This window comes from Gavialis gangeticus, unplaced genomic scaffold (genome assembly GCF_001723915.1).
Source record: "Gavialis gangeticus isolate Ggan-Ray unplaced genomic scaffold, GavGan_comp1, whole genome shotgun sequence".
In the NCBI taxonomy this organism is placed as follows: Eukaryota; Metazoa; Chordata; order Crocodylia; family Gavialidae; genus Gavialis; species Gavialis gangeticus.
In genome coordinates, this window is record NW_017728992.1 from 133,109,196 (window position 1) to 133,126,081 (window position 16,886).

A 16,886-nucleotide genomic window follows, 5' to 3' on the forward strand; every position below is an offset into this window, starting at 1 on the left:
AAGTCCCAGCCTCCGGGGAGGCAGAATATACTGGCAATGCTGCCCACACTGTGTTGCCTTCACCGCTTCTGAAAAGCAGTGTTGGAACCTGGCGTGGCAGGGCACAGCAGGGGGTGCAGAAAGCTGCCTGCTCCCAGCTCCCTGCCACCCTGCCCACTTCCCTTGTGTGCATGGGAGCTGTGTGAGCAGCAGCACAGGGTTGTGCCCCTTGCTGCTGCCCCCACCTGCAGAGCAAGTGTGGCACTGCCGGTATGTGCTGCCTCCCCAGAGCCTGGAAGGCAGTATGGGCCAGGGATGGGACAGAGAGGCAGCAGATGTTTGCAGCTGGCCCCAGCTCTAGGTAGCTGCTGATAGCCATGGAGCCTGGGTTGCTCCCATAGAAGCCCTCCTGGGAGCAGCCCAGGCTCTGTGACAATCAGCAGCTACCCAGAGCCGGGACTGGTTGCAGCCAGGCTTGCAGCATCCCAGCTGCCTGCTGGGAGCAGCCCGGGCTCCCGGCTGGCAGCAGCTACCCAGGGCTTGGGCCGGCTGCAGCTGGGAGGCTGCAAACAGCTGCTGCCTCCCTGGCCCCAACACGTGTCGAGGAAAATGGCCTTGCGTGCCATGCTCGGCATGCATGCCGGGGTTGCCGACCCCTGCACAGATGCATCACGAACAGGTCCGGGGAGGTGATACTTCCCCTGTATGTGGCACTGGTGAAGCCACAGGTGGATTACTGCATTAAGTTTTGGGCACCACACTTCAGAAGGGATGCAGATAATGTTAAGAGGGTCCAGAGGAGGGCCACCCATATGGTTAGGGGCCTGCAGGTATGGCCCTTAAGAGGACAGATTGAGGGACCAGAATCTTTTCAGCTTCTGCAAGAGAAGGCTGAGAGGTGATTTTATGGCCATCTACAAATCCATCAGGGGGGCACAACAAGGAGATGCTTTGTTTACCAGGGCACCCCATGGGGTAACTAGAAATAATGGCCAGAAAGTGATGGAGAGCAGATTCAGGTTAGACATCAGGAAGAACTTCTTTATGGTAAGGGTTGCCAGAATCTGGAATTGGCTTCCAAGGGAGGTGGTGCTCTCCTTGGGGGTGTCTAAGAGGAGACTGGACAAGCAGCTGGCCAGGGTCATGTGACCCCAGCACTCTTTCCTGCCTGGGGCAGGGAGTTGGACTTGATGATCTGCTGGGGTCCCTTCTGACCCTGATATCTGTGAATCTATGAAACAGAGAACTTTTGAAAATCCTACTCCTAGTCTTCTTACAATGAAGACTGATATTACAGGTACAGTGGATATTTGCACATTAAAACATTTATGTGCAGCCCTCATGTAGGTTATAACTGAGTGGCCCAGTATTGAGTACTATGCTAGTGCAGTGTTTTCAGGGTCAATTAAAAGCCATACAAATTCCATACTAAAATCATGCAGAAGTTCCAATAGAATTTGTTAGCCACTTTCTACATACAGGAAGGGATATGTTGTATGCTGTCATCATAACTCAGTAACAACAATCCAATTTGTTCTTAAGTCAAAGGAGATCTGAACATAAAACCTTATTACATCACTAAACTATTGCCTACAATGTGCATGTACTTTCTCATTACTTTTTCTTGCCTCTTCCTGTATCAACAGCCAATGTAAAAATGTGGCTAAAATCAGAAGTGGTATTGTGAAGACATAACATCAAACTTATTTCCCTCCACCTTTTTGGAGGACCCAGGCTGTTGCTTTACAGAAATGACTGATAGCATTCTTTCTTCTCTCTGTCAGCAAGAGAAATGCCTTAGCTAAAGTAGCCGAAAAACTCATTCCATATTGCCATTCATAATAAATGACTTCCATATACATCCCATTGCATATGGAGACAGTTTTGTAAAATAATATACAGGACATACTTTAGACTTACAAACAGAAGTGAATTATGAAGCTCTTAGTAAAGATTGTATGTCTTTCACTGGTGGAAGAAATCAGATTAACAGTCACTATTGTGTCCTTATGTATAATCATTCCCTTTCTTTGATATATCAAAATTAAGCTATTAATAATGAAGAAAAAAGGATAGACATGTTTTTTTAAAAGTAAAATCCAAAACCAAAATTAAACAGAAAACAATAAAAGCTGAAGCAGATAGAAAAGATCCTCAAGGGCCTGAACTACAGAATGAACTTTTTTTTTCATTTCCCTTAAAAAGCAAAGTTTTCTTTTCATAAAATAAAATTGTTCGGCAAAATTTAATAAAGGTAGGACAGATGATCATCTAAAGAAAGCTATTCATCAAAAGCCTAGTGAATTAACAGACCAACAGCTTCAGTTTATCAACTTATAGGTATGTTTTTAAGATAAAGGAATGGATAAGTCATTATTTTTCTTTAATGCCTTCTCAACTTGATTAGAAATTACTGTTTGAATTATCAAGGTCATAATGTACCTGGCTGTATAGTTAATCTAATTTGCCAAAAAATGAAGGAACTAATTTTAAAGAGGATCAGTAGAACAAATGCTAACAATGCAACGTCACATTTTACAGTAACCATCAAGTTGATAATTCCCTTAAAACATAGTAGCATAGATTCTAAAATGCTCACGTGCATGTAACTAGTATTAAAACATTATACTTTTTGCCACCTATCAGAAAGCATTGCTAATTTGTGTGAAATCAGGTATTACTGCATCATTCTTTCCTGATTATATAATATTGGTTCTCTTGAGAGCATTACACAAATACATTTATTCCTTCAAGCATGTAATTAGGAGTAGGAAGACTTTTAAAGAAGAGAATATGGCAGAGTTAAGGCAATAATTTCAGCTGTGGATGCCTAATGTTAGATTTTTAAATTTATATTTAGGCACAAAAACACCCACTGGATATACAAGGCTTTTCAACTGAAGCCACTTATTTAGGCCACTTATTTTCAACCTGAGGCTACTAAATTTGAAAGTACTGTCTATAATTACTGCTCTGTTTGATGCATGTATGTAATAGTTTCATAATCTAATTAAATGAAACAACATTTTACCCAATAAACTTCTGTCATTTCTTCTGTAAGCACTTAAATTGAATTACACATTCATAAATGTTTATACTCCCGTTTCAATATGTTAAAATGCTTGTCAGTTACATTTATCATACCATACAAGAATTTAAGAAAAGTCCTTCAAGACTTACAACTATATCTTATTTTAGTTTCATGGTTTTAATAGATGCAACAAAACCAAAACAAAACATCCTTACTATACCCTTTATTATGGGATTTAGCAATCCATGAGACAACGGCACTACTTCAAATTTAATGTTGACTATACGTCTAGGTCTGGTTCTTTATCCAAAATCCACAAACACAGCAACACTGACTTTTGAAACGTTAAATTGTACTTGGGCAGGATGGAAATTTTCACCTCTGAAAAACCAAGATGATCAGATGAGTTCAAAACAACTGATTTGTAACAGCTAAAAAAGAACAAGATTGGGGAAATTAGATTTGTATGCCATCCTTCCCTGAAGGAGCCTCAGGAAAGCTTAAAGAAGAGAGCAAAATACATTACAAAATGGGTGAACAAAAGAAAGAGGACTTATATATGCCAATAGGGTATTAAAATAAACTATAGAGCAACAAAAACAAAAGCTAAACTATTTCCCAGCTTAGTCTTGCCTGCCTTCTCTAGTGTTATATAGTACACATTGCCTGAAATGACACACTTTTGTAGTTTCAGCGACAATGAGCATTCAACCAAATCTAAATTAAATCAACCTATTAAACATTTTGGATGCAAAAACCTGAGAATTAATGCTACATTTCTCAGGCAATGAGTCTCAACTCAAATAACGACTGTAACTATAACACAAGCTATTCTCCATGTAAATGCATATCTATGGCAATATTGCCTATGGACCTTTGGGTGTTGTAGACACTTCCTTTCCCAGCTCTCACAACTGGTGCCCTCTGGAATGCCTTATTTATTCCCATTATAGCGATGTTAGGGACCCTAACTGACATCTGGGTACCAGGGAACTATCCTATCTTGCTCCCATGTAGGCAAGATGGAGGGGGAGGGGAAAAAAAGCTGATGACCTACTGCACTCTCTTTTTTCAGTCTGCATGCATATTACAGGGTGGAACTTGGCCATAAACACCTACATGTTACCAAATGAGCAGTTCATTATATTCCCCTTCAGTGTCTGGGCTGCTATGCTTGATGCTGGGAATATCTGACAAGTGGCCCAGTATTATGGGAGTGTAAACATGGCCAAGTCAGCTCTGTGGCTTCAACGAAGAATGTGGGTCAGTAAGTATTTTTTTTCCACACACACACATTCTGCTTCAACGTTTTTGAATGAATAACAGCTTTGTCACATGTTCACTTGCTAAAGTTGAAAATCATTGGAATGTAGTGACCTACTAAAGTTAGTATGTACTGGGAGGTGACCCTTACCTGAAAGGGAACAACACTGCAACATCAGGAGGGCACTAACATGTGCTAAATGGCTTGATTGTGCGTCTGCTTGTGTTTAAGCTGTACTTAGTAAGTGCTAAGTTAAATGTGTGACACAACCCTATTAAAATAATGCTATGCTCTAATATTAAGGTAACATGACAATTAACAGATAATGCTGTATTATCACCATTATATATGTGATTAACTCTCATTAACTTCAATTACAGTTATATTCATGTCTGAAGGGATGGCTATTACACTCTTATATATCTGACTGTGCAAAGGAATGAAAATGCAGTATAGAATTTAGTGAACATAGTAGTACGTCTTAGAGCTATTTTTTTCTTACTGGTCTGGACAAAATGAAATCTTACCATAAAACAAAAACAGATTTGGAAAATAAGTAGCCTTGTTATGGTCTTCTAAAAGTCTGAAAATCAAGCCTACACATGTCATTCACTACTGACATTTTTGCATCAAAAACAATAACATCTTTATTTGCAGTTTCCTTAATGAAAGAAAACACTTTTTGATGCAAGAAATATTGCATTTTATTATAAGTGTAAAAATAAATACTTTGCCAAGGAATGGAAAAAATAAAGCACATTTAAATAATTTTATTACACTGTAAGTTGCCAATTCATCTGTGAGTAGTTTCTTTGCAGATGAAAAGAAATCAAAATATGGGACAGATGTTGGACAAACCACATTTAAAGTCTGTCACACACTGGCATTTTTCAAATGATTTTGGCTCATCTATTAAATAAGGTGTATTTTCCTTGATTTTGAAAAGGGAAACATCAGGAAATATTTAAAGGCCAATTGCTGCCAATTAACTTTGATCAGCAAAAGTTGCATTTGAATCTTTTAGATTCTTTTGCTTGTCTGGAATAACACACTTTTCTGAAATCCAGCAAAACAACAACTTGATGATTAATGCCTGTTGGCAGTCCCACCACAAGCTTGTTTAACAGTTGGATTTTAAATAAACAGCTGTCTTTATTACGATGGGAAAGAAATGTGACTATTTGCATGTTTTCTTGTTATGAAAATATGAACAGAAATTGCTTTTATCCATTTTAAGATGAAACAACGAAGCATCATGGTGACAGTCGCTTTCAGCGATCCACAGAGTTCTTAGAATGGTCTCACAAGAAGCCCCAAAACCACAGTCTAGAAAGACTGAGTAAGTCCTTGGCATGCTGACACTGACTATTTGCTGCATGCTACACAAGAGAGGCAAGATTAACAAAGAAACCTTAGTACATAACAAATTGTACCTGCTATTGGGGAAGGCAGAAGACCCAATGTAATAAGCCACAGAGGCCGACAGCATATGCAACATTAATGATTTCCTTTGGGTTTTAAGGTAATATGTCCCCACAGTGGGATGTAACTGAGAAATCTGTACCCAGCTATTAACTGTTTATAGAGGCTAAAGTTTAATATTTAATGGCTTATACAGACTATTGAATTCTAATGTTTATAAATGCTGCACCCACTTCTACAGGCTTCTATTGTGATTATAAAACAATATCTGAATAATATAAAATATATCTACGGTGACAAAAAAAAGACTTTAAATCAGCATACTATTGTATTTCTGCATACCAAAAAACTTGGGAAAAAATCTATATGTTTTAACATTTGCATTTTAAAGTTGTTAAATCATATCATTTGTAGGGACCTACTGAATTCATGGTGGAAGTGGGGTGTGCTGTGGATCCTTTAATCTTGCAGGTTCCCCTGTGCCCTCTCCCTCCCCTTGGCTGATTGGTGGAGAGCAGCTCACTTGCAGCTCACTTTTGACCAGTGGGGAGGCAAAAACTGGTTTGAAATATGGCGCCATTTTTGCCTCATGCAACTGATTGACTAAGGCGTCCCAGATGGCCCTACTGTTTGCTGCTGACGGGCGGGGAGGCAAAAATGGTGTCATGTTTAAAACTGCAGTTTTAGCTTCCCTGTTGATCAGGAGGGAGTGGGGTCATCCGCTGATCAGCAGCAGGGGAGGGGGGGAAAGGAGGGAAGGGGTGAGATGCGTATGGGGAAACATGCAAGATTAAAGGAGCCGTCATGCACTCTACTTCCACCATGAATTTGGTAGGTCCTTAATCATTTGGAATTATGTTATATAAAACAGAATATTAAATAACTGATACCAGTACATAAAATAATTAGTACTTACTTCTAAATCATTAAAGAATAGATGTGTGTCTGCCAAATTAAAAATCATCTCTTCCATCCGAAGTCCAAGTGAAACTGAAGTAGGTGGATCCTCAAAGAGGAAAATGACAAAACATAGTCAGTAACATGTTTGCTACTTACACTAGGTGCACTCTTCCTCGGAAATAGAGATCACTGAACAGATCAATTGCAATATCCATTTTCACAATTCAAGTTTGGCCATGGTACAGCCATATAACTGAAATGCCTAAATATTTTAGCATTTTACAAGGAGACTTTAAATGGATTGGAATCCAAAATCCTGGCTCTGCAATCAGACCCCTGTTGATGGGCCCTCAACAGCAATCTGCATCAAGGCAAGGGGTCCAGCTATACAGATCTAACTTCTGGGCTGCAATTCACAACCTTTTCCAGATCTAAAGACTGCATACACGTTTAAAACTCTCTTACTGACCATGGCCACAAAAATGCAGTCTTTGACAAGCAAACTTTCACTGCTGCCATCAGTAAAAAGATTTAGTCATTAGAGTAATTATTGCCTTTAAATAAATGACCATTAATGTTTACTTTACCAATAGCAATACCATGTAAAGCTATACTTCAAATCTCTACAAAATTGTGCTTTAATTATTCTTTTAATATAGCCCACCCATGCTGAATGAACAAATCTATTGTTTGTTATTAATACATAACACATTTTAACTTCTCTCCAGAAATTACCATAACAGCTTACTCCTTACTGAGCTAATAAACTCAAAAAACATGTTCAGCATGGTGGTTACCAAATGCATTACAGATGTTTGCCTTGTTTTCATTTTTGTGTGTTTTATATATTTTTCATCTGAAAATTGAAATAGCCCAATATATTTATTTGATGTAAGTTTTCTCACTCACGGAGCTTGCCCAAGAATATACAATAGTTTACAAAATATGGTCATGAAAAAGTATGTTTGACTACTTCATAACACAGTTAAAGAAATGTTAACCTAACTGGAGTTATATTTTACAATAAAAATAATTTCAGGAACAATAATTCACTTTTTTTTTTCTCGAATATTTTTAGATTTTATAACTAATGACAACTTGAAAGTTAGAATTTAATTGATTTAGCCTACAGTCTGTATTATTCATATTAGCAGGTGTTTCAGCAAGATCTCTGAACTTGCCAAACATTTATCTGTAACTACAAAATGGGCAAAAAACCATAATGGGCAAACAGCATATGACTGAAAACTATACAACACTGGTGTGGCACCTTGCATTTGGCATTTCTGGAAAGTGGAATGGGAAACAAAAGCTAACCCACAAGAATATTAAGTAAGGTGGCAGTTAAAAAGTTGGAAGGTCATATGAAGTTATAAGTATGGAGAGAATGTTGTTTACATCATCTTATGTTTTACATGATCCAATCCATTTTACAGACCATAAAACATGAATGCCCTTCTCACGTAGACAAATATTTCCAAACCATTAAAAAAGGGACAGGATTTAAGTGCCTCGATACAATATACCATTAGGCCATTGATATTAAGGACTCTGCTTTTATCAATTAGTCTTCTATTTAAACTTTGGCACCAATAAAAATTTCAAGGGACAGCATTTGCTTTGTTAATTCAAACACGAAGAATCACCTATTTAATTTAAAGTATCAGTATGATTTCACTCCCCCTATTAATTCTGCTATTTTTGTAGAACTGTCTTTTATTTTATTTTCCTGGACAGAAAGTGCATGCATGTGGAGTAAGGAGCCCACAGAATGCTTCCCTTCCCTCACCACATGCACATCTTATTGCACAGTTATAATAGCACCCCTTCAGAGTTCATTAGTGTCACTTCTTAAATCAATTGCAGGGATTGCTACCACGCTTCCTCCATCTAAGGGCTAAGCATGCTAGCACCAAAGAATTCCCAGCTCCTGTCAACCTAGAGAGTTAGAAACCAGAAATAAGTGTCAGACATAGGGGTCTCCAGGTGACAGTGCAGATCACTATTACCAACCACCTTTTGGCACTTAAATAATAACCAGTGTCATTTCATTATTGGACCAAACTAATTCAATTTTTATTCCCATGAGCATCCACAACCTTGAACATTATTTGGGACTACATTTTAAAGAAAAAAAAAAAATCAAATGTTCACCAATGATATAATTTTATTAAAATGTTTTTAAACACATACATAATTTTTCATAGGTTTATATCTGAAACAGCATTTGCTTCAATTTTTATTTTAAAATTTAATTTAATTAGGCAAAATATAGGATATATGTCACCTCCTAAAAATGTCAGATCTAAATCCAGAAAAGCATGAGATGAAACTAAGCAAATTACCTTTAAATTAAATCTTATTTTTTTTTGTTTAAACAATAAATAGTCTGTTAGGAAATTCTGTTATATCTAAAACATTTTAGACTGCTCCCTTTAGGGTGCCGTATTTAATGGAATCTGCCCTTTCTATGCTTGGGTTTTAACCACAATTGTAATATAATACTGAACTCTAACAGCACCAGGAAAAACCATGCCAGGCTTTATTATTCTGGTGGCTTTGATGTCATTACAACATAACTGAGAGAAGTGTCTAGTGTCTGTGCACTGCTCTTGAGGTTACCACTGAAAAAAGTGTGTCCCTTCCATCCATTCTGGCTCTGCTCATTTCAGTCTTGGAAATATGCTGGGAAAGACATAAATCTTGAGAGAAATAAGAAAAAGGAGAAGGAGGGGATCCTTGGAGTGTCTGAATCATCTTAATTCAAGATATGAACTGTGTTGAGTGGGAGCAGTGGGCAAAGCTTATCTATTGACAGCAGCTTCAGGAACAGTGAAAAAGCAGTGTAGTCATATTCTAGAACTGTAATAAAGACAAAGCTATAGAGTAATGCCAAGCCCTTTGCTTTTTCTGTTTGTTTTTTTGTTTTTGTTTTTGGCAATTTAGAGCTACTAATTGCCAAGTAACTGCTGAGAGATGTAACACAATGAGAAGGGAAGCTAACAATCTGTCCATGTTTATTAGGATTAGCAGTTCAATCTGAGGGCCTTTAAGTATGGTCAAAATCAGGTGCAAAAAACTCAGGGAGGTACAGCTCCACTGAACAAAGAAATACCAATGTCAAACCTCTTAAACCAGACTCTTGTTTTGAATACTGGTATTAAAGCCAAAAACATTGTGCATATGTCATTTTTAAATTCTACCCACTCAATTCTTTTTGTGTTGGGAGAAAAAAGAAGCTGAAAAACAGGAAAGATCACTCTGAGTACATGGCTTTGCTTGTTTTCTTCTTAAGCTGCCAGGTCACAATTGAAGGCTTAAGTGAAATAGGGCTTTGTTTACATTAAATCTTTAAAATGTAGTATACCAGACAAAAAGTAGGTAATATTTAAAGAGCATTCCTTCATGGAATCTGAATGTAAAAGTTTTCAGAGATAACAGGAATATATCACCAACTCAGCATATCTAGTGCTATTACACTGTATATTTCTCCTAATCTTAATAGATCAATACAAAGCCTTAGTTCTTACAGATTCTATGACCCAGTCAGTAGGCAAAGTAACTTAAAACAGGGTTTTTTTTTTAATGTTAGCACGACTGATGTCAATTAAAGTAATTGATAACCATGAACACTTGGTTGACTGATTTCTTTCTGCATATACAAATTAAAACATTGTTCCAAGGTTCTTTTGTTGTTAGTAAATTTATATTATGCTGATTTCTGATACTTGTTTTGGAACAAGTAAAGTCTTATTCAAATGTGGAAAAAAACCTGTCCTGGTCTCCCAGGTTAATTCCTGACCTTGCAGACAGTAACATTTTATAGTTATTTTACTCAAACAACTATGGATGCATAAAGGAGGAAAAAGTAGAGATGAGAGGTCAGTGACAAAAGGTAAACAAAGCTAGTGATGAAAATTGAAGAGATAAAGGGAGAACATAGAGAAAAAGGAAACAAAAAGAAGAAAATGGTAGGAGAGAGCTAGAGACTATATAAAATAGTCAAGAAGAGCTTCTTAAGAAGAGCTCACTCAGGAAAAAAACAAGAAAGAATAAACAGGGCAAAATATTACCAAGTCTCACAGTATTTAGTAATTTTGGTTTCTTTGTTGTTTTTGCTTTTTTTTTTTTTTAAAGATTGAGGTCTATTGATTATTTGCAAATCTCACACTTTTTTTTACAGAAAGTTTCTAGACCTCATTATTGTGAAGAAAGTATTGTAAAAGTGCAGCCTAAAGATTCAAAAGCCAGAAAAAGCAAGTGAAAACAAAACATTAATATTTTTAGACTCATTTTATATATGAATATGAATGTATGAATATGTATACTTGAAACTGGATAATTCTTACGTCATAAAACTTAAAAGGATACCACGAACTAGAAAAATCACATTTCTATTGTAAAACAATGTATTATTATTATTATTACAAGATTACTATAAGATTACTATAAATTAGATAAAAGGAGGCAAGGCGGCGGGGGGGGGAGGACGGATTCCTCCTGTATTTTCTCAGTCTTTTCAGTATGTTCCATCTATGACTTTAACCTTTGGGGCATTTTAAAAACAGTTCATAGCCTGAACTATTTAAAAACAGTTCATAGACTGAAAAACACGTGGAGTAATATTTACATACAAAACACAAAACAACCAGGATTCAGAAGTTCATGTTTTTATTACTAAAATGGAGACTTGTAAAACAGGCACACTCTTACTCCAAGATAGGGGTAGGCAAAACACAGTCCATAGGCTGCTGAATTATTCTATCTGGCCTGCAAATAAGTTTTGGGTAAACCTGTATTATGTTCATTATCATATTAATAAGTGTTGTTATGCATGTTAATAAGCATTGTTATTTTGATTAAGTGTGGAAATGACATGAAGGATCCTTTACACTATAAATGCCATAACCATTTTTAAAGTACAGCTATTGTTAAAAACACCATTCATTTTATGTTTGCAGCCTTCAACAGGTCACCAAAACTTAACTGGCCCTCCCGCCTAAATAGTGCCCCCCTCCCCCCCCCCCCCACTCTAAGATGTTCTAATGAATGGAAACCTACCTTCCATCCTCTGATTATTTTTGTTAAAACAACCATGCTTTCCAACATGCTTTATTACCACAGACTACAGCCAAAGGTGGTAGGATGCACTCTCAACATTGTTATACAATAGCAAGTCCTTGTGCAACTTTCAATATATCGACTTTGGATATACACATGGTAGAAGCAAACTGTAAATGGCGACTGAAAGCATAAGTCATTACTTTTTTTAGCATAGTATAAAATATGCATAGGGCAAGGATTACAAATGCAATTCATGAAATCACTCAGCAGCAACTGGAAAATGTTTTCTCCGTGTTGGAAATTTGGATTGAATGATGTATTAATAAAGATGGTAATTATGTTGAAATCTAGCAATTTGAGCTATTGTGTTAGAACTTAATGAGCTATGATTTTAATTGCTGCTTATAGTTTGCTTCTATCATGTGTACATCTAAAGTTACGAAAACTGAAAGTTGCACAAGGACTTTATGAACACCCTGTATATCTTGCTTCAGCTAGTTCTAATTCTGCAGCGTGGCAAAAAAAATCCAGTGTTCATTTACTGGCACAAATACATCAGCAGTCTAAATAACCTGTCCCAAGTAACTGATGGAACTGCTGTTGTGCTGTTCATCCCTTTTAACTTGCACATTAAGTTATCTACAGCAGAAGTGTAACTGGCCAGGGCTATGCCGGGGGCAGTCCTTCCTACCTCTTACCTTTGTACATCCTAGCTCCAGAGGCTCTGGGAGTGGACAGTACCCAGGAGCAGAAGATGGAATGTCATGCTGCTGAGGGAAGATGTCACCTTATGTCAAGCAGGACAAAAAACTCTTGTTTTTAGCAGAAAAAGGGGGTGACATCTTACCCCCCACCCCTCAACATGGTTGCTTACTGAATTGAAATGAACTACGTTTATCAGGGTGTCCTACCCTTACTGACACATGACATCAGGGCTGCTGCTTGCTCTGGGGCCTGAAGCTAGAAAGTTTAGGTGCAGTGGGGAACAGGAGACAGAGACCCCTTCACTCCATGCTGGCACTCCACTGCCACTCTTTGGAACTCATACCCCACTTGACTGCCATCTTTATGCTGCTTATCTCTAGTATGTGTGTATGGCACTTTCCAGCAAAATAATGATAACTATTATCTCCAGTCTCAGAAAACTATATATTTTTAGTTTATGTTTTAGCCTCTAATTAAGAGAAACAGTATAGAGAAAAAAAAACAACAGCAGAAAAGTATACCATCACTGACGCTTTAAAAAAATGACTAACTATACAGTGTAGGCACTAGTATATTTCATCAGTTGCAAACAATAGATGTGTCTGAGATGGCAGCTGGCATAGAGATCTCTTACTTCCCTCACGCATGGTCTAAAATAACCCAAATAGCCCAAATCTGGAGACTTTCTGGGCAATCTACTTTTTTGGGAAGATGTGTTTCTCAGAATGATGCAGGATGGAAACAAGTTCTTTTTTAGCTGGTGGGGTCCAACTGAGTTGAGTCTGTTTTCTTAATTTTTAAATGGTATTTTTCCTATTGCTGGGTTTATTATATTTTTGTAAGATAATTGTTTAGGAATATGCATTTCTTGATGAAGTGTTTTTTTAATATTTAAATCTGGAGAAATAAACAACAAGTAAGTGAAATGAAAGAACTGTCATACTGCTTCTATTTGCTGTTGCTAAAAAAATTAATGCATCACAAAGTATTTTTAAACACGTAATCATTCCCTATATTGTAGCACTAACTATATGGACACTGTAACTACTGGACAAGGCTTTAAACTGACTTTGCTGGGGGATGGGGAAATTCCAAGTGGAGCGTGCCTGGGGACTGGCACATAAGAAAGTTTCCACATGGGGGACACCAAGATAATTGTTTCTGAAAATGCTAATGGAACAGTTCTCCCACAACATCTCAGGAAATCAAGGGTGTCAGTTGGGGGCCTCAGCTGCCTGTACATGAATGTCAGGAGCATGGGGAACAAGCAGGAGGAGCTAGCCATCCTGCTCTCTAGTGGGCAATAGGACCTGGTAGGGATCACAGAGACCTGGTGGGACTCCTCGCATGATTGGAGTGTCACCATAGAGGGCTACACCCTGCACAGAAGTGACCACGCAGGGAGAAAAGGTGGAGGGGTAGCTCTCTATGTGAGGGAGCAGTACACCTCTCTGGAGGCTGACATTGGCTCCAAAGATAAGCAGCTTGAAACCCTCTGGGTCAAGCTTTGTGGGGGGCGAGGTGAGAGAGACCTAACTGTAGGTGTTTACTACAGACCACCGAACCAAGGGGAGGAGTTAGATTTGGAGTTCTCTCGAGAACTGACAGAAGCTCTATGTGCAAGGGACTTGGTTGTCATGGGCGACTTCAATTACCCGGACATAGATTGGGAGGAACACTCAGCTAGGTCAGATCGGTCACGTAGCTTTTTAACTGTAATTGAGGAGCTCTTTCTGACCCAGGAAGTGCAAGGGCTAACCAGAGGTACTGCTCTCTTAGACTTGGTCTTGGCCAAAGGAGATGATGTGGTGTGTGGCTTGAACATTGAGGGTGTCCTGGGCGACAACACCATGAGCTCATCAGGTGTGCTGTCCACCACAAGGTTGGCAAACCAATTAGCAGGATTGAAGTCCTGGACTTCAAATATGCTGACTTCAACAGGCTCAAGGCTTTATCAGGGAGGTGATGCAGGACCAGGGATGGAAGGTGAATGGGGTGCACAAAGAATGGTTGTTCCTCAAGGACACGATCCTCAAAGCACAAAAGAAAACCGTTCCCATGAAGAGGAAAGACAGCAGAAGGGAGAAGGGCTGGCAAGCCCTCCTGGCTCAATAGGGACATCACAGTCCTCTTGAAAAGGAAAAAAGAAGAGTATGCACAGTGGAAGCTAGGGACAGTCCTCAAGGAGTGGTCCACAGTTGTAGGGAAATGATTAGGAAAACTAAGGCAGCAACTGAGTTTAAATTAGCCAAGGGAGTCAAGGAAAATAAGAAGTCCTTCTTTAGGTATGTAGAGAACAGAAGGAAAACAGATGGAAGCATACAGCCCCTGCTTAACACTCTGGGACAGCTGGTAATGGACACTTGGGGGAAAAAAACTGAACTCTTGAATGCCCACTTTTGCTTCAGTCCATTTCACTGGACCAAGGAAAAAGACAAGCAAGATAAGCCTTCCCACTGTGGATGCTGAGCTGGTGCAAAACCAACTAGAAAAGCTAGACATTTATAAGTCAGCAGGACTGGGTGAACTTCACCCAAGAGTGCTGATGGAGCTGGCTGAGGTCATTGCGGAGCCCCTGGTAAAACTCTTTCAGAAACTGTGGAATACAGGGAAGATCCCTGAGGACTAGAAGAGGGCGAACATTGTGCCCATCTCCAAGAAGGGGAAGAGGGAGGATCTGGGCAACTATATGCCAATCAGCCTAACCTCCATCCCAGGGAAAATCCTGGAAAAACTCATTAAAGAATCTATGTGTAATACGCTCGTTGAGGGTAAGATTCTGAATGACAGCCAGCATGGCTTTGTTATGGGTAGGTTGTGTCTTACCAATCTTATCTCCTTCTACGAACAGGTCTCTTGCCACCTGAACATGGGAGAGAAGGTCAACATTATACACAGAGACTTCCAAAAGGCTTTTGATCTAGTACACCACAATATCTTTGTGGAAAAATTGGAAGACTGTGGGCTTAACTGCTTAACAGTTCAGAAAATTGGTGGAAAACTGGCTGTATGGTAGGACCCAGAGAGTTCTCATGAATGGATCTGTGTCATCCTGGCGAAAAGTAGCCAGTGGTGTCCCTAAGGGGTCCGTTCTTGGACTGGTGCTTTTCAACATCTTTATCAATGATTTGGATGTGGGGGTGAAAAGCTCGCTGGCCAAGTTTGCAGATGACACCAAGTTATGGGGGAGTGTGGTCATGCCAGAAGATAGGCTGCAGATACAGGCAGACCTGAACAGGCTGGAGAGCTGGGCAGACCAGAACCAAATGAAGTACAACACTCAGTAGTATAAGGTGCTCTATCTAGGGGCAAACAATCCCCAACATACCTACAGGCTTGGTGGCGACAATTTGACTTGTGCCATGGCAGAAAGGGACCTAGGGGTAATGATCAACCATTGAATAAACACGAGCTGGCAGTGCGATCCTGTGGCCAGCAGGGCAAACAACACGCTGGCATTCACTGACGGTTGCATCTCACGCAAAACTAAGGAAGTGATTCTCCCATGGTACTCTGCACTGGTGAGACCGCGGCTGGAGTACTGCATCCAGTTCTGGGCACTGCACTTCAGCAAGCATGTGGAAAAACTTGAGAGGGTCCAGAGAAGAGCCACCTGTATGATCAGGAACTTGCAACACAAGCCATACGAGCAAAGGCTGAGGGACTTCGGCCTCTTCAGCCTACAGAAGAGAAGGTTGAGAGGGGACTTGGTAGTGACTTATTGCTACATCAGGGGAGTACATCAAGAACTTGTTGAACTGCTGATCACCAGGGCACCCATGGGGAAGACTAGGAGCAATGGATACAAACTCCTGGAAGGCCGCTTCATGCTCAATTCCAAGCAAAATCCTTCACAGTCGGGGTGTCTAGACTGTGGAATAAACTTCCTCCAGTAGTGGTGCAGTCACTTACCTGGAAATCTTCAAAAGGAGACTGGACAGTCACCTCGTGAGGTCACTTGACCTCACTTATCTTTTCCTGCCTAGTGCAGGGAGACTGGACACGATGATCTACAAGGTTCCTTCCAGCCCCTAACAATCTATGAATCTATATAAAGTAAAATAGTGAAAACTGTTACAAAATATATGATTATGAAGTTTTTCATAAAACAAGAGTTTCTTTCCTTCTACTAGAGATATTTAGAGATTGGACTTAGCATTTGATTCATAGATGTTAGGGTTGGAAGGGATCTCCATAAATCATTGAGTCCGACCCCCTGCATAGACAGGAAAAAGTGCTGAGTTCAGATGACCCCAGCCAGGTGCTCATCCAACCTCCTCTTGAAGACCCCCAGGGTAGGGGAGAGCACCACCTCCCTTGGGAACCCATTCCAAACGTTGGCCACTCTAACTGTGACATTATGTCCAGTCTAAATCTGCTCTCTGCTAGCTTATGGCAATTATTTCTTGTGACCCCCAGGGGTGCCTTGGTGAGCAGAATCTCACTAATTCCCTTCTGCGCCCCCATGATGAATTTATAGGCAGCCACAAGGTCGCCTCTCAACCTTCTCTTGCAGAGGCT

The 16,886-nt window shown here is 39.5% G+C and overlaps 1 protein-coding gene across 9 annotated transcripts in view; it reads right to left on the bottom strand.

The window, feature by feature from the left end:
* Positions 1-16,886, bottom strand: part of EYA1 (EYA transcriptional coactivator and phosphatase 1) — a 339,152-nt gene that overhangs the window by 51,239 nt on the left and 271,027 nt on the right. For all 9 annotated transcript variants that reach the window (XM_019527786.1, XM_019527792.1, XM_019527790.1 and 6 more), the window contains one exon: positions 6,613-6,702. In XM_019527786.1, the coding sequence (XP_019383331.1) occupies positions 6,613-6,702 (90 nt within the window). The remainder of the gene's footprint in view (positions 1-6,612; positions 6,703-16,886) is intronic.